The sequence below is a fragment of the Puccinia triticina genome, chromosome 7A (assembly GCF_026914185.1).
Source record: "Puccinia triticina chromosome 7A, complete sequence".
In the NCBI taxonomy this organism is placed as follows: Eukaryota; Fungi; Basidiomycota; class Pucciniomycetes; order Pucciniales; family Pucciniaceae; genus Puccinia; species Puccinia triticina.
Genome location: NC_070564.1, coordinates 388,801 through 406,945, shown reverse-complemented (window position 1 = coordinate 406,945; position 18,145 = coordinate 388,801). Strand labels below are relative to the sequence as shown.

At 46.7% G+C, this 18,145-nt stretch overlaps 3 protein-coding genes across 3 annotated transcripts; 1 reads left to right on the top strand and 2 right to left on the bottom strand.

The window, feature by feature from the left end:
• Window positions 1-349: 349 nt before the first annotated feature.
• Window positions 350-1,289, top strand: PtA15_7A49 (uncharacterized protein; the record flags this gene model as incomplete). The annotated part of the gene is made up of 2 exons (XM_053171111.1): window positions 350-381; window positions 1,034-1,289. The coding sequence occupies 2 exons, from the start codon at window positions 350-352 to the stop codon at window positions 1,287-1,289; spliced, it is 288 nt and encodes a 95-aa protein (XP_053021878.1).
• Window positions 1,290-8,495: 7,206 nt separating this feature from the next.
• PtA15_7A48 (uncharacterized protein) lies at window positions 8,496-9,289 on the bottom strand (the record flags this gene model as incomplete). Its single annotated transcript, XM_053171100.1, has 3 exons — window positions 8,496-8,765; window positions 8,877-9,056; window positions 9,137-9,289. 3 exons carry the CDS (start codon window positions 9,287-9,289, stop codon window positions 8,496-8,498), a joined length of 603 nt encoding a protein of 200 aa, XP_053021877.1.
• A 7,279-nt stretch (window positions 9,290-16,568) lies between these two features.
• Window positions 16,569-17,455, bottom strand: PtA15_7A47 (uncharacterized protein; the record flags this gene model as incomplete). The annotated part of the gene is made up of 2 exons (XM_053171090.1): window positions 16,569-16,625; window positions 17,363-17,455. The coding sequence occupies 2 exons, from the start codon at window positions 17,453-17,455 to the stop codon at window positions 16,569-16,571; spliced, it is 150 nt and encodes a 49-aa protein (XP_053021876.1).
• Window positions 17,456-18,145: the final 690 nt, after the last annotated feature.

Genomic DNA, 18,145 nt, shown 5'->3' with positions numbered 1-18,145 from the left:
TCGCCAAAAAGCCATTCTGGCAGGAGCAAAATTGCCTCCTTTGGTTGCGGAGGTCCGGGCCGCTGCAGTCAGCTCCAGCAATGTCAAACAGCCGGGTATTGCGGCTTTTATGAACATTGGGCCTGCTTTTGACGTTAGAGTTCTCAATCAGCTGATCATGCTTTGGCTAATTCGCCAAGCCTTGCCGTGGTCTTGCATAGAAGACCGGTATCTTTGGGCCGCCATCAAATACTGTAATCGGAAAGCTCATTTATATGGCCACCAATGGGCCGCTGATGAATCTAAAAAGTTATATTCTCTGCTCAAGACCTCTGTCTTTGATGAGTTACATGTGAGTTGCTTCTTATTCATGCCACCGGAGAACCAACAATTACTAATGCCGTTTTCAAAACAAATAAAAAAACAGAATATGAATACCAAGTTTACCCTGGTCCATGATGTATGGACCACAAAGGGTAACCGCTTCGCTTTCATTGGGGCCGCAGTTTCTTATGTCAATACCAACTGGCAATATTGCGTTCGCCATTTGGCTTTGAAAATGATACCGTGAAAACATCACGGACATCTCTTGGCTCGCCCAATTGCAAGTATCCTCAAGAAGAAGGATTTGCATCACAAGATAAGCTCCCTCCACTTCTTGTTATGCCTGGTTTTGGAATGCGGTCAATGAAACATAGATTGACATCACCTATTACTTTATCTACATGCTTGCGCAGACCACGGATTTGGGGTCGAACAACAACACAATGGCCAGTCATATGCACAAGCTTGTTAATGACAGCCCCGATGGAAATGCTCGTGCGGATTTGTGGGACCCAGCAAACAGTCACATCCGCTGTTTTTGCCATAAGCTTGCGTTGATCGTCAATGCAGGCTTGGCAGCGTTGTCACTCAAGACCCTCCCTCCCGGTAAAGCAAAGGAGTCCATCCTCGGCTTTTTCCCCGTCCTGGGTCGGCTAGCTGAAGCACCGGAGCCAGACGAGTCAACGCTAATCAATCCGTCTGAACATGACGTCGGAAATCTCGATGCTAGCGATGCGGATCAAGACTTTGATTTAGATAGCAAATGTGGGAATGCAGATGATGAGGATGATGAACCACGTGCACTTGAGACTGAGTCTGATGCGAATTCAGACAACGAGATAACCCAAGATACAGCGGCTAGCACACGTCCGCATCCGAGTAAACACCAGAAGAGCTTGAAGCTTCAGGAACTATGTAAAAGGGTATGTTCACTTTCTGTCCACACCGTCACGTCATGGATTTCGCGAACTTACTCAATCACCTGATAGCTTGACACCGTCATAAAGAAAATCACACGATCAGCGGCTCAGCGCGCTTATTTCGATAAAACCGCACGGGAAATGAAAATCAAGGTCGCCCCCTTGATTGCGGGCTACGGAATCCGCTGGAACATAAAATGTCAAAGCTACCGCAAAGCTGTTGATGCTTGAGACGTCATCGACCGGATATTGAAGGAAGATCAAGAACCAAATGCGCCTGGGGTATTTGAGGATGCCTTTTTCTTGCCGCGCGAGTGGAAAGAGATAGACAATCTCAACTGCGAGCTAGAGGTGAGTGTGGCCATCATCCTAGTAGTACCAATGGCCATTCAAACACAGCTTGACTGATTATATTTTGATTTCCTCAATTTTTCAACAGGTATTCCTCGACATGACCTCCTACATGGAAGGCAATCAGCCCACCAGAGCCCATGTAATTCCAAAATACCTGGAGCTCAAAGAAAGCCTAACTGAGAAGCTTGGTAGCTCCCTCAAGACTGATTCGCTATACCCGATGTATGACGCTATGTTAAAACAAGTCAACAAGTATCTAAATGAAGCAATGTGATGTCACACCCTTATCCTGGCTACAATCTTACACCCGTGCTACAGGATGCACCTGTTTGAGCTTGGTTTTGGATCGGATAGTTCTGAAGTGGTCGGAGCAAAGCAGTTACTGAACGAAGAATTTGGAAACACCAAGGAGAGAATCAAGCTTAACCGGCCAGCAGCGCAGACTGTGTCTGATTCCGAGGTAATGGCCATTGAAAAACCAATTGACGCTCCGCCGCAATCGATCATGGCCCGTCTGGCCTCGCGCATGTCCCATCAAACACCTCAAGAGAACGAAATCAACACTTATTTGAAGGCCAACTTTACATTCAAGGATGGAGCCATAGCACGCCATGAAACTCCCTTAGAATGGTGGAAGGTAATAAATACATTTTTGGCCCTCTTCATGCCTTCTTTTGTCTTTGATGACCTTGGCTGAAATCATGTGTTCCTATAGTTCAATCAACAGGCTTATCCGACTTTGGCCGTCATGGCGCAATCATATTTAGGAGCAGTAGGCTCCTCCTGTTCAGTGGAGAGAATCTTCTCCGCCGCAGCAGATGTATGCAGCAGTAACCGCGGCCGCTTACTTCCTTCTACAATGTCGCACTGTGTCAGTAGCCTCATGTGGCTTCGGGAGGAGGTCCCTCTGACTGGGACTTTTGCCGAAGCTGGTGAATGCTTAGGTACATTCCTACCTGGCAAAAATTGACATACAATAACTATATACCTCCTTGTTTTTCGTTACTAGTAACGCAAAAAGAACCTAGTTCCCAGTAGCGTAACATTGTAATTCCAGATGTACGCAGTACCGTAACGGAATCAAAAATTACCCCCGCGTTAAAAAACAGTACCGTACCGCGCATGCGTTACGGTTATCGGTACCGATAACGGCCAGAAAATTGTTATGGTACCGCTACGTTACCGTAACTGCCCATCGTTGGAGAACTGGGCGGTGAACCAGAAGGGGTATGGGACAGGTTGTTTGGTGCCATCTCGGAGTCCTTTGCTGGGGTGGCTGGAGCGGAAAAAAAAAGTGTTCAATGGTTAGCGGTGACACGACAAGTAGAAGCAGAGAGTTACCTACTGGGAGCCTGGGGAAATGTGGGCTCTGGAGAAAGAACGATTGGTGTCGGTTCACGCGGACAAGCGGAAAAGCAAGCTGCGAGGCCAAGAGTCTGCAAACCGGCGGGACATGGATGCTTTGGGGATCAATCCAAGGAATCCGCTGAGGGGCGTTTTGAACCAGTAGTGGGAGAAGGCCTGGCAGCCGACAATGGTCCAGCGGCAGAGGTTGATGCGGGTTCTTGAGGACGTTTGAGGCGCTTGTTGACGCCGTGTTTACGGGCCCACGCCTGGGCTTGTCGGATGTAGTCCTTGGCGCTTGAGCAGTCGGCACAATTCAAAGGAGGCGTCATAAGGTCTTCACTGTGTGCGGAGGGCGACTTGGTGCGGGAACTGACCGAGATAACAGACAGGGAACGTTCTGTGCGAGAGCTTCGCGAACCAGACCGCGGCGGACGGTTTTGTGATTTGCGGTGTCTGCAGGAGCTGTCGGATTTAGGGGTGAAGGCGGAGCAGCGGCGTTTCAAATCTTGACAGTTGTTACAAGCGCGACCAGCGCGGGAGTAGACGCAGGGGAGTCCGAGTCGAGTCCAGCAATTGCAAGCTACCATATTGAACGGGAGGTGTGGGAAAGGAGGAGTGATGGGTATGGGATATGTGTCAAGTGTGGGAGCGGGTGAAGGTGTGGGAAGATCCTGGGGGCAGGACTTCAAAACTGGGGCCGATGTGGTGATTTATATAGGCGAGCGCGGTAGAATGTCCACGCGGGGATAGCGCGGGCGGGAATGCACAAAGCCGCTCAGGCCGAGTGCATTCCGGTGACATAAGCACTGAGGATGAGGTCAGGAAAGCACGCTAAGAAAGCTTACGGAAAGTCACATGCGGACTGGAATGCACGGATTGCGGATTGCGGATTGTGGATCACGGATTTCGGATTGGGTATTTGTACTGGGGCAGAAAAGACAGGGCTGGACTGCGCCGGGGCTACACACGTGGACTGGTAGCAGCGCGTCAGCGGGTGAGCCACAACAGCCAAAGCGGGTGGAACCGGGGTGGAGGCGGTGGCAAGAGACCAACTGACGGGGGCTAGACAGAGGACGGTGGGAGGTCAAGCGTCAGACAGGAGTGGAGTCTGGGAAAGTGACAAGCGGTATAGCAAGCGGAGCTGGAGGACTAGTGCGGGAAAGTGTCAGACGTGCGGGATTGGGTGAAAAGGCGATGTGCGCGGAGAGAAGGAGGGGATGGAATTTATCCTATCATCAACGGAATTACTCATCATTGTACTTACAACCACGGATGTACTAGAGTTATTAGGAGATTATCGGGGATCTTATCTTTACTTTGAGAGTTACTTGTGGACTTTGTGCTTACAAAGTGCGGAGCTTTATTCACTTGCGGATTATTACGCTATAGATCAGGCTCAGTAGAGGAGCGCTGAAGGCTAGCGGAAAGTAGCGGTGCGGAGCCGATTTACCAACAATCACACAGCCCGGACACTAATATTCTTGAAGGAGGCAGTCAGCGGACATTTCCACTGACTAGCCAGCTTTCATTCTCACACAGATCCCACCCATGATGGGTTCAAAAACCAAGTCCACAACCCTCAAGGGTTGGTTAAACCTGCTTGAAAAGGGGCGGGCTCTCTATGACAATTTAGAGTCTCAAATCTCTTGATTACGTGTTTTTTTTCTTGTTTGACTACTTGGTTTGCTTATCCTTTTAGTTTTCTGCTTATTTTATTGGTTTATTTCTTGTTTTTTTCAGCCCTGAAATTTATTTACATGATTTCTGGCTCTTATTTGATGAACTCCAAATTCTTGATGTGCAAAGTGGTGCACTCCAAATGTTTTGGAGTGCACATTTGTGTACTCCAAATATTATGGAGTGCACAGCTGTGTACTCCACACTTGGAGTGCACATAATCAACTTTGGATTGCATGAATTGTGCACTCCAATAACTTTGGAGTGCACACTTTATGCACTCCACATTTCTGGAGTGCACAGGTGGTCTACTCCAAAAAACACCCTGTTTTTGGAGTAGACATTATTCTACTCCAAAATTATTGGAGTGAACATGGGTCTACTCCAATAATTTTGGAGTAGACCCATGTTCACTCCAATTTTTTGGAGTACATATAGTAAAAGATCATTTAGCCTGGCCCTTAAATTTAGCCTTACATTTCCCCTCTAGATTTTTGGCTTTTTCATCCTGAAATGTGTGAGGATACCAGCCAAGTCAAACATTACCAATCTCAGAAATCAAGAAAGGTACCGCAAGCTCAAAAAGCTGTGGCATGCAGTAAGCAAAGCTTAAACACATCTACAGGCCAAAATATTGCGCCATGCAGGCCTGAAAAACTGAGTGCATTGATTTTGATGAATGCAGGTGCAACCACAAGTAGCAATAACATGAACATGATTCCCCTGTTGCTTATAGAAATGATCGTGGCAAAAACCAAAGGTGAGTGCTTGAGTATTAAATTTTTAGATGGGATATTAAGGCAAATGCTACATCTGCTCCCTTATAGACAAAGTCAAACAGGAGAAGACAGAATGTTGAAATTCCAGTGCTACCGGTCTCTCCCTCTTCCTCTTTCCCTTCCCTGTCACACTTCTCCTCTCCCTGTCACTCCCTCACTCCCTCCAGATTGCATATGCATAGTTCACCTTCTGTCCCACATTCTGGCCCCTCCACTTGTAATAGCTTATATATCCCTGGCTTAGACAGAAATAAACTCATCTGCTTTCTGCGCGCATTTCCCTGAGGTCTCTACGGCATACAACCTCTTGTAGCGTGTGCGCTTTTCCGCCACGCAAGCTAGCAGCTTCTAGCCCTCCTTGAGGGCTTCCTTGGCCCCCTTTGTTGTTGTCCTCTGAGCATCCTCGAGGTTGTTTTTCCTTTGGGTCATCTCTCATCTCTTCGACCTACGGCCATAGCTTCAACACAGAACAAACCAAGCTCATCCTCAAGATTTAGATAGTAAAAAAGAGAGGTAGGTGTTCTTGTTCCAAGCCTATCAAAAAAATAGGGATGTAGTTGATTACATAAATGTTGTGGAACACAGACATCTCCACATTACTTCATAGTTTTTCTATCAAAAAATCAGCTGGAGGCAGGGATTATTTACCCAAATCCAAGTAAGTAACTAGTGTCTCAAGACATCATTAAAAGAGATAATTATTCATTGAATAATCAATCTTGCCGTTCCTGAGATCAATTTAATCAATAAGTATAGAAATTTGACAGTTTGATCTCTTATCTTTTTCTTTATGTAATTAATTCAAAAACTATGGAAAAATCTTTGCGCACTGCACAGTGCATGAAAAATTTGTGCATTGCAGGTGTAGAAAAAAGTTATTGAGAAACACCAGAGGACAGTGGTGAGCTGAAGGAGGCTGTTGTGGGTTGACAAGGGAGTACTAATCCTTCCACACTCATCTACACTCACCCTTGCCATGTTTCCACCGTCTTCAATCCCTATTGACCCATAAAAATATTTTTTTTGGGGAAAAAGATTTATGGGTCAAGGGGATAGAGGGACTTATGGGTTATGCTCATTTTTCACTGCCCACAAAATTGGTGGACTGAGTCTCATATGGGCTATAAGGGACTATGGGTTAATTCATTAGCAGGGAATTGACTGTGGCTCATCAAAAACCCTGTTCATCATAGTGAGAAATCAAACATAAAACAGCTCAAAATGAAATAGGTTTGTTCTATCATTTTGTAATTGGTTTTAATTGATGGCATTGATGGGGAGACAGGCCAAGAAAACAAGGTATTAATATTGATAAGGAGTTGGATTGAATTTGAGTCAAAAACTGAAAGAAATTTAAGGTTCCTTTTTTATTATTTCCTGCTGAAGTTCAAAGAATCTATTTATTCACCCAAAATTCTATTGATCAGAATAACAAGTATCATTCAATGAAATTTTACAAGCAATAATCAGTTGCAATAATCACTTGGCAATTAGTTTTGAAATTTGAATTCTGAAAATAACCTGAAACTTAAAGTCAAAATGTCACTAAGGCCCCGTTTGGAGCCGACATAATGCACGATATAATCTGGAATTTTGTGAAATCTGATCAAGTTTTGGCTGACCTGATCAGATGTCACATAGGATGTCACGCAAAAAACCTCATATATTGCCTGGATTATATCGGCTCCAAACGGGGCCTAAGATTTGGTTTTTCTTATTTCTCACTGAAATTGAACCAATCTGTTTTATCACCCAGTATTTTAAGAATAACAAGTATACCAAATAGAAAGAGAAATACCCTGGTAATAATTTTGAAGCAATTGAAAATGGGGTGCTTGCTGGTTTCAGTTGAAAAAAAAAATGAACTTTTATTCTTGTGAATATTTTCAAATCACCTTTTACCTGTTTTGAAATGGGCAAAGATTGACTTCCTACAGTCTCTTCTCCAAACCTGGGTAATCAAGCAGGTGCTTCATGGTCACCCATTAATTAACAGGATTTTGACCTGAGCCCATACTTATTATATGGTCAAATCACTTCCTCACCCAAACCCATAGATTCATTGACTGGTGCACAAAACCTAAAGTTGTAATTTGTACCTTGAGATATTCATAAACTAATTGGCTATTGTTATCCAGTTTCAATTCCAATTAGTTTAAAGTTTAAATACTGCAGGGATCCAAATCAAATTCAATCCCAAAAGCAGATGCTCTCATGATAAACTCAATTCATTGAATGGTATTTTTCACAGACACTCATGAGCCACATTTGAAACAATGAATTTCCAAACCTTTTTACTTTATGGGCCTAGATATGAATGATACCTTCATGGGAAAATGGCTCTACCAATTATGGGCTGGGAACATGCTTACAGTACTTATCAATCAAATGTTGATACAAAGTGCTGTTCTGACTTATTGTTTGCTTCCTTCAAGTTAAGCGGTTGATATTGTGTTGTGGACCTCTTCCACAAATGATTAACCCACCAATGGTTTCATTTTCCTTCTCATAAACACATACAAGTATGTGTTAAATCCTGTAAACTCCATAGTGAATTCACCAACGTCCTCATTCCCAATTCACAAAATTGTTTTATTTTCTTGTAACTCCCAAGACACCATCTTGAGTATTGAGTTTTTGGCCAAAAAATGGATCCAAACTTTAACAAACAATGTGTGAGTTCTGGCTACATGGTCCATCCATTGCATACCTAATGTGATTTCTTTTGCAGATTTAAAGATTTAGATGGGACTCATGTGATACAAGGTAAAAACAATGGCGAATAAAAATGTGTGTGTTTTGGTTTGATGGGACAAACAAACAAAATCAATCAAATGACAAGAGCCCAAGAAGAAAGGAATAATACAGATGAACAATGTGTTGAAGTACTGAGTCTGAAGGCCAATTTTGTTTTGATGTTTTTGTTCTATAAAGCAGAGTATCAACATAACAATAAAATGTAGCATGGAAACAATTGATAACTAGGATGAAAAAATAAATAAATAATGGATGAGTTTTTGACAATTACAAAAGGAAAGATGTCGCGAGAGGCTTAACTTGTGAAGGAATAAAGAGTCAAATATGTGTGTGAATCCAACCTGCTTTGAAAGATACGTCAGAAGTTGTTCTCTTTGATCCTTTGAGGCTCATCTTCATTATCAACAGATTTTTTCTGGGAGTTGAGATGTCGGTTGGAGTTCGAGAGCTTTTTGGATCGGCTGGATGAAATCAGTGCTAAATGTTGTTGGTAAGCAATTGGATGAGGTTTATGTAACGGCAATAATGACGATGTGAGAGTGTGGGTCGACTGATGCATGGGTACTCGTTCGTAGCTTGTCTCTTTATCTTCGGCTTCTTCTCCGTCGGAATGGGGACGAAAATCCATCTGAATCGAACATAAGTAGAAAGCAACCAAATTAATGGTCAGCGGATCCCCCTCTTGATACGCTGCTCGCCTTCTTCTTATGATGCTATCTTTAGTAATCCTACTCCAAACCTCTACGTCTTCGGGATATGCATTCTCTAACCCCAACCGAGTAGTTCGCTCGTTCATGCTGTCTACGGCAGCATTCATCACAGGTGCAGATTTTGAGAATTGGTTCAATAGGTTTTCATCTTTTCTCGCTTTCGTTAACGTCGTCTGGAGATGATGTTGAATAAGGGTTGTCCTCTTGCACTTGATCAGATAGAGCAAATGACAAACGTAAGTGACAAGCCAATGTGACTTCATGCGGAAGACAATGTACATCGACTGACCCGTGATAATTTATCGCTCAACGGACTGACACTTCTCCGTCGCTTTGCGGGCCTATCAAGTGGTTCGAGATTTTTCTGTCGGTGGTTTGCGTGAGGGAAACGTCGATTGTCGTTCTGAAGAGGACTCTTCGAGCCATTCGTGAAGCTGTCCATGATTGGCAAAACTGAGGTTCGAGTGTGACTGTTAGGATTGGGTAGGGCCGTCTGCAGATGGAAGTGATGGGAAAGACCAGGAAGGACCTCCTAATGGTCACAAAGGACCTGTGGGGACCATGTATGTTAAATATGTACGTATACTCGAACTCACAAGTCCCTTCTCGGGGGAGCATACGAACTTGACCCAAGGCCCTCGCTGCTGCGGGCTGACTTATCACAAGTCGGCCCTCGCTTCGGAGCGAGCAAACCTCATGCAAATCGAAGGGAAGTCCTCCACACTGTGGAGGACTTCCCTTCGATTTACATACAAGGCCGTGTAAAGTCAGATCTGGCACTTGTAAAGCCAGATTTTTACACACTGGTTTTACACACACTTTTCAGCGGCTAGATCAAACTAGAACATCCCTCTCGATGGCCGGTACAGACTGGTCATCGAGAGTACACAACCCTCTCGATAGCTGGGTCTGTACCGGGCATCGAGAGGGTTGAATCCTCTTGATGACCGGTACAGACCGATCATTGAGAGGATTCAACCCTCTCGATGCCCGGTACAGACTGGCCATCAAGAGTACGCAACCCTCTCGATGGCGGTCTGTACCGGTCATCGAGAGGATTCAACCCTCTCGATGACCAGCCTGTACCTCGAGAGGACACATCCCTCTTGATGGCCGGTACAGACCGGCCATCGAGAGAGAGGGCACCATCCTCTCGATGGCAGATCTGTGCCGGTCATTGAGAGGACACAAACCTCTCGATGGCCAGTACAGACCGGTCATCGAGAGTACAAACCCCTCTCGATGGCCGGTACGGACCGGTCATTGAGAGGGTACATCTGTACCGGCCATCGAGAGGGTTGAGTCCTCTCGATGGCTGGTACAGAGGACACATCTGTACCGGGCATCAAGAGGACACTCGATGACCGGTCCGTACCGGCCATCGACTGGCCATCGTACTCTCGATGACCGGCCTGTACCCGCCATCAAGAGGTTGTGTCCTCTCGATGACCGGTCAGTACCGGCCATCGAGAGGGTTGTGTCCTCTCGATGACCAGTCTGTACCGGCCATCGAGAGGGTTGTGTCCTCTCGATGACCGGCACAGATCTGCCATCGAGAGGGTGGTGCCCTCCCTCTCGTTGGCCGGTGTATACCGGCCATCGAGGAGGATGTGTCCTCTCGGTACAGACCGGGCATCGAGAGGGTTGTGTACTCTCGATGACCGGGTGAACAATGCCGAGTTGCTGGAATCCTGGGGTTGTAAATCTGGCAGGTATTCTGGCATCTCAAGCCTGCGGAACAGCTTCTAAAGCTAAAAATTACAAGGTGAGTCAGATCTGGCTTTACAAGTGCCAGATCTGACTTTACACGGCCGTGTAAATCAAAGGGAAGTCCTCCAGTGCTGTCTCACAGAGAGGCACATGCAAAAACCTGTACCTGGCCTGAGAGCCCCAGGAATATCCGCCTGTATCAGGCTTTTTCTCACATTTTCATTTTTTGAAAATTAACTGTTAGTCTGTTGAAGTTGCCCCTTGGGACTTAAGAAATTTGGGCCTTGTAGCTGCTGATATAAGGCCTCATCCTCCTGATTGAACTTTCCAATCACAGAGGAAAAGTGGCTGTGTAGGGAGTGAGATTTACTTATGGTGTTCAAAATTGCATAAGATGTGTTTACATAACAGCATAACATGTGATTTTGGCTGGGAGACGTCAGCATACATAAAACTTAAAGTGACATATCCCAGCCAAAATTGCAGCTTATGCTGTTATGTAAAAAAAATCTTGTGCAGAATGGATTCTACAACCAATTTCACCCCTAGTCACCACTGGAAGCACCCCTGGACCCCCTCTAGTGTGGAAGTTACACCTCATGGACACCTATCACACGGCCAGCCCCAGTAGCCCAGCTGTCACCTGCTTCAACCCAAGTTTCACAGTACTACACTTATACATATCACAGGATACAAACATACATCTCCCTGTCAGGGTACACTCATTACATATTAGCTAAATACACTTGTTTATATACATAGTATGACATCATTTACACTGTTTCTGCAGCCTCAGACTTTGTGTATACACTAATTCCCCCTGTATGACAGCTCATGCAGTCTACTGTCACCTTATGCATGCGTTAGAATGTTCTGTTGTATATTCTGACATCATGTATGAACCCCTGGCATATTTAGAATGTTATGTGGTATATTCTGACACCATTCATACACCCCTGAGGGGTTATGACATCATTTGTATCTACTTCCACCAGCTAAAATCCCTCACCCTGTTGTCTAGATTACACCAGGGGGGAATGTGTGGCACTCTCTACAGAGTGCCATACTGTAATTCCATCAGACCCAGGTACTGAAGTGATGTTGATGTTGAAGTCAAATGATCTGTAACTTTCGCAGCAACGGGAAGATAACTATTGCGTAAACTATAATCAACTCCTTTGTTGATCTGTTCATGAATGGGTGATCAGGTGCCAGGGTTGTTTGTTCACAAGCCATGGAAATGGGTCTTTCTGCACAATGATGTAAGAACTTTGGTACCAACTTGGGAAGCAGGTATGATTTGTCTTGTAGGGTGACTAAACCACTCAGGTGTCACCGAATCTCGCACAAAGATACAGCAGAGAGAATAGCACATATTGGTTGATGAACCAATCTTGTATTTGTGCACGGGCTCTTATGTTGGTGGGTCCAAATCATCCCTGCCTGTTGGAGGGAAGACGCTTAAGATCACCTTAAGTTGGGAGCTTGAAAAGTTTTGCTTGAAAGTCTCAACATGTAGGCAGCCATTCCTGCCCGATATGAGCTTCAAAATACCGTGCCGGCGTGCTCATCTGTAGTAGGCTGCGACTATGTTGTGGAGAGATGTATTCATGGGAGACGACAAGCTTAAATGGAAAATTATGCTCCCAAGTCTTGAGACTTGTTGCGGGGCATATCATGCGATTGCTGGACTCCGCACCATCCGTCCAGGGGGAATGGCCACGAACAAGCTGTTTTGTGATGAGAAACAAGCAACTGGCCTTGATGGCAGGATCAATGCAACATGACGTGTTGCGTCCTGAGGGCATACCGCAACTGGATGATTGGCGAGCTACCATGTAGATTCTACATGCTGGGGATGTCCGGCTTGTTTGGTACCATATCACCCAAACAACACAAAGGCGAAAGAGTCACTCCCATATGTAACGAAGACCACAGCCTTGTGGGTTGTTTTAAGGCTGTGTCTCGAAATTTCGCAGGGACAGAAACCAACAACCCATGTACGTGCCTCCGCTCAATGAGAGGATGAACACTGCTGACACGTCGTTCCCCCTTCCAGCATGGCTAGCACATATTGTCTTGGTCTATTTATCATCCCAATTGCTATCTCAGATCGGACTTGGATCAGTGAAGACGCACAGGTTGCCTTTCTTCAACGAGGCCGCCAGCGAATCCATGTCTATTGCCCCCCCGAGCGGAGAATCAGTGATCTGGACCGAATGGCAAGTGAACACCTCGGCCCGTTGTTAGGGCCAATTGGCTCCTGTTCGACTCCAGTTGCCGGAGAAATCCAGCCTCCCGATTTCAGCATCATCAAGTTGCGTGCCTTTGTAGTGACCAAACATCGAATCCAACCCGAGCTACGGGGATGTGTCTTCAGTCGATCTGAGCATGTCCCGCAAGTCCGATTGGCGTTTGAGGGTGCCGGGGTCGAGCTCACACCTATATGGAACTACAATCCTAGTCTATTCTTTGATATACCCCACTATGTGCCTGAAAGTGCTGAAGAGAACATCTCTGAGGACCATTGGCTTTCGACATCGCGGAGGCTATGTACAACTGTGTTGAAACCACATCAGCTAACTGCACTCAGATTCCTCCGGAAGAACGAAGACTCTGGAAACAACCTGACCTCCCTGTGGGATCATCCTGTCAATGCTTGGCTTCGCACAGCTTTCAACAGGTCTGCCGAGGACAAGAAAGAAGACTCGAGCAAGGCGCAAGGATCAATACTCGCTGATGACATGGGTTTAGGCAAAACCTTGACAACACTAGCCTATATCGCGGCTACTGGTGATTCAGCAGTAGAATTTCTGTGGTCGGAATGGACGGACCGATCGGCGGCAACCCTGGTGATTTGCCCCCTTGCAACACTTTCGAATTGGGAGACTGAAATCAAGATCCACTTCAAAAATGACGCAATACCCTACCTAGTATTCCACGGCCGGGACCGAGCACAAATAAGCAGACAAGACTTGCAGTCGACTAGGGTGGTGTTGACGACCTACGAAATGATCGGCGATAGTAGGAATCGGTTACATTCAAACCAGCCAACAGTTGAATCTCTGGACCTCTGTTGGTTCCGCATTGTTTTGGACGAAGCACAGTGAGTCAGATACGCTGACCGTAATGTCACCTTCATCTTACCTAATTGTTGCTCCAATGATTGCAGCCTGATCAGGAACCCCAATGCAAAACGGCACCAGTACATTCGCGAGCTGCGTTCTAAGTTCTTCCTATGTTTAACCGGAACACCAGTGCAAAACCGACTCACCGACCTCCAAAGCTTGATCACGTTGTTCAACATCCCTCCATGGAGTGAAAACGAGCTGTGGAGGCAACATCTAGTTCCACATTTGAGTGTCGGGGAACCAAACGCGATAAGAACACTCACTAAACTAATGGAAGCCATCTGCCTGAGGAGGACCAAAGATGTAGTGTTGAATCTTCCACCTAAGGTTGAGAAGGGCATCATGGTACAGCAGGTGTCGCAGTGGGAGGAAGTTTCTCGAGAGTTGCATCAACGGTTTATAAATGATTTTGGCAGGCTGCGGTTGTCAGGAGCGCATTGGGATCCGGCCGAGTTTTTCCGACAGCTAACTCGGCTTCGTCAGTCCTGCAACCATCCAATCTTTGCTCGATCACAGATACTCACTGAACCAATCTGGCGATGGCAAGATTCAGGCAAGATTGTACATCTGGTCAACAACCTGTCCCAGTTTCTAAGCGGAGTCGAAGGTATTCCGCGGACCAAGGCCGTCATATTCTCAAGTTTTGTTGAATTTCTAGAAATGTGTGTAGATTTCACAACATTCAACCTTTTCTTTCTCATGCTGATGCAATTTTCCAGCATCAACCGAGCTCTCACAGAAAACGACATTGCCTGTGCTCGGCTAACTGGTGGATTCACCCTGCAGAAGCGTGACGAGCAACTTCACCAATTTCGAAACAACAACCAGTGCAACGTTCTTCTGGCGTCATTGCAGGCCGCAGGGGTAGGTATAGATTTACGGTGTGCACAAAATGTTTACATGATGGTACCAAGCAATCTTCATTTTTGTTATCAAGGGAAAGAGCCGACACTTACAACTGCTTGACTCCGCAGGAACCCAGCTGGAATCCTGCGAGTGAGATGCAAGCCATTGACCGACTCTACAGATTAGGACAAGTCCATCCTGTCCATGTGTACCGATACTATGTACAAGGGACTTTGGAGGTAAACATATATCAAGTACAGAGGAGGAAGGCGGAATTGGCTATGTGAGTGAAACTCCTGCAATCATGCTGTCTGAAGAGGATCCTGACGAGTGGTTGGCCTTGATGCGAGTGTAGGCTGAGTGTGCCATCTGTAGGAAACGAGACATATGAGTGTGCTCAGTTACTTATGGGCAACCTGTCAGGTTGATGTACAAACAAGTCAACCACGGAGCAATGAGAATTCACCTTTCAGCCGAGTGCGCTATCAAAATCTACAGAAGCCTGGGGGTTGAGCAGTTGGATTTCTGAAACCGACAGGGTGAGCATGTAAGATTGTGCATAGCAGTTGACTGGGAGGCTCCGTGGGACATCGTTGATTGGAACCACAGGAGGAGAGGCGGGATCCGTTCTTCGAGATTCCAGATTGTATTGGTCTACAAATCGCCGACCTTTGGTAATTGTCTTCTTACGTGTGTAAATGTGATCCAACTTCTGGGCGAATTGTGCAAATTCAGCAGACCTCCACGACAGGGGCAACTTGAGCAGAGTTCTAGGAGGAATCTTCTCGGTGTCAGAGGTGGCTTTGATACTGTCAAAGAGTGTAGCCAGTCGAGGTGGCAGATTGAGTTTGGAGAGTGTTTCTTGACGATGAGCCTGAACCTGTAATGCAGTTGAAGTGCATGAATACAATGGCGGTTCAGAGGGAGCACAGGTAGTGAATAAGTGCATACCTGCCTGCGGAATTTTGTTCTTCTTTGCGATTCCTTTTTCTTCACAACCTTGTCCTTGGAAAAACGACCTAATCGAAGCCCATCTTGCCGACCAAGAAACCATCGATGGAGGAGGCCACGCGGAATGGAGTTGTCGCTCGCCTCGGCAGGATCGATGAAAAAGACTTTGAAAGCACCTATCTCATAGGCATGCTTCCAATGTTTCAATACAAACTTTGCGAAGAGCTGGTTCCAGTGAGAATCCCAGGAATGATCCCAGGCAAAGGTGTTACCGGGGAAGTTTGAGGTGGCGAGGTCCTGCAGAAAAAGAGCTCGGTAGACAGGGGGGACATTCTCCGACTTGAGCTGAAGGGCTTCGGCTGGAATGGCGTCTATCGGATGCAGAAGGATCGAGTCGGGTAGATTTGAACCAACGTGAAAGTTGTCCGCGGCTGGAGCTATCCTCCAGTCATCAGGAGCGGCTTTCTTGGGTGTGCTGACCAAGTTGAGTAAGGTTCTGATGAAGGCGGATATGCTGCGAGCGCAGGATGAATTGGAGTCTGGGAGGAGGGTTGAGTATATCTTATTTTTCCCGGCGGCCGTCGATGGTGGTTTGCCAGACGCAAATAGGATTGTAGGGGATGACATTGCGGGAAGCCGCCACAAGCAGGCACACGCAGGAGGGGGGAATGATAAGCTGGGCCATTCGATGGATGGAGCTATATGTATTCCAGGATCAAACTTGTTGTAGCTGAGACAAAGGGTTCTCATTGACAAACAACGACAAGGGGAGGGACAGGCAGCCCCGGGGGCGAACAAAGGGAGCTCCTTGGCCAAAACAGAGCTCAACGGAGTATGAGAGGCGCTCTATTTGTGGTTGTAGCTTGGGGCATGATGTCCACCCACAGTGGCGCAAGCAGGGGCGTTTGAAGCTGGAGTCTCGGAGCAATGCGGGCATTGCTCGGTTGCTACGCTGTTGAACGACCGCTCCTGACCTCCCACAGGACAGTCTAATGGCAACCTCCACCCCGTCCTGCGAAGACATGAAACTTGCACTGTCATCCCAAGAGTGCGGCCACCGAAAGCCCTAACTCATGGTAGAGCTCAAGTGAAATGCTGGTACGGATTGTCCTTGCGATAAGCCGGTATTCCACCGAGCTCCTGTTGCCACAGCAGGATGAAACCTTCAAGTAGCCGCGGAGGTATCTTGAGGTTCCATTGCAAACAATTCAAGCCCTACTAACATTTCGGGCAAGTTTCCAGTTTGGAACCTTGTGCCGATCTGAATTTCCGCTCCCTGATATCCCTATAACTGCATGGCAGCAACTGGAACCATGAGAAGATACAAAGAGATCCAATGTGAAAGGAAGGCCGGGCATTTAAGCAGACTGTCGCACTACTAGAGAAGGGCCTTGTCACTGCCGGAGGGCACGGCACCCTGGGGAATGCGGCACAATCTTCTTTTCACTAATTCTCAAATATCACATGTCAGCATCAGTGGCTAGGATGAAGGAATTGGGTTCAGAGTACACGTACACAGAGGATCAGAAACTCATGGCCCCAGGTCCACTGGACGAAGATCCTTGCTCGTCCCGTGCAGTGTCAGGGCTGCGTTCTTGAGCCTCGTCATACAGGATCGGACCTGCCAATGCACAAGGAGGGTTTGTCTATCTATCAGACCTCCAGCCCAACAGCGTCTGGAGTGAGGCATACTTACCTTTTCCAAGACGATTCCTGATGACATTCCAACTAGCGTAGACATTGGGAGTAGCCTTTTCTGGGATCTTCCTGTTAGCCGCCTCGCATATGAGCTGCCCCTGGAACCGGTACGCAAGATTCCAGTTGACCCAAAGTTGAGGTTCAGAATCTTCCTTGGGCTGTGATGTTGTTGGATCCACCTCCCGGTCGGTCATCTCTTGATCAATCAGCTGCTGCATCTCTTGTAGCCATTGCAATTGCGCATGAGTGAGTTGGACTCGAGTGGGTGGCATTGTAGGACTAGTAACTATGGAGCTGAGGATGTGTTGGTGTCGTTGTGAATAAGACAACTGCAAGTTGGCGGAATGTTGACCTGCGGAATTTCAGGCAGAGGGGGATCCCAGTGATATATGTGCGCTTCGGTCTTCCGTCGCCAGTTATTTCAGTCATGCAGGCCCCGCTTCGGTCATGAAGACCATCAGTATCTGCGCAAAGAACTGGGGCATTTAGAACGGACACGTCATTTTAGAATTTGCGTACTGCAGATTCTGCCGTGCCGGAAGATGACTCATGAAGACATGAGGCGGTCTCCGCCAGAATAGATATATGCAGCCATCGCCTATGGTATTGTTTGAGTGCTACTGGAATCACATGTTCCTAGTGTGTTTTGTGTGGCATCACCGGTTCCAAGAGAACATTCCAAGGTCACGCCTTCGTCGAAACACGTTCACCTTAGGAGGGCGTTAACTAGGCTCATGTTTCTCCTGTCTTCCAGACTATGACTCTGCCACGGAGGAGACGGGGCAGCAGACACAACATAGACTTGACCTAATTCATTGAAAACATTTACCAGCTTCCAGTGGCAACTTTCTCACGTTCTCAAAGCCTCGACCATGTCCCAACGACCGAAGTACATTTGCCGCTGTGAGCACTTCGGCTGTAACAAGACACAACACGAGCAAGAAGGTGAAGGGATTGTTTGT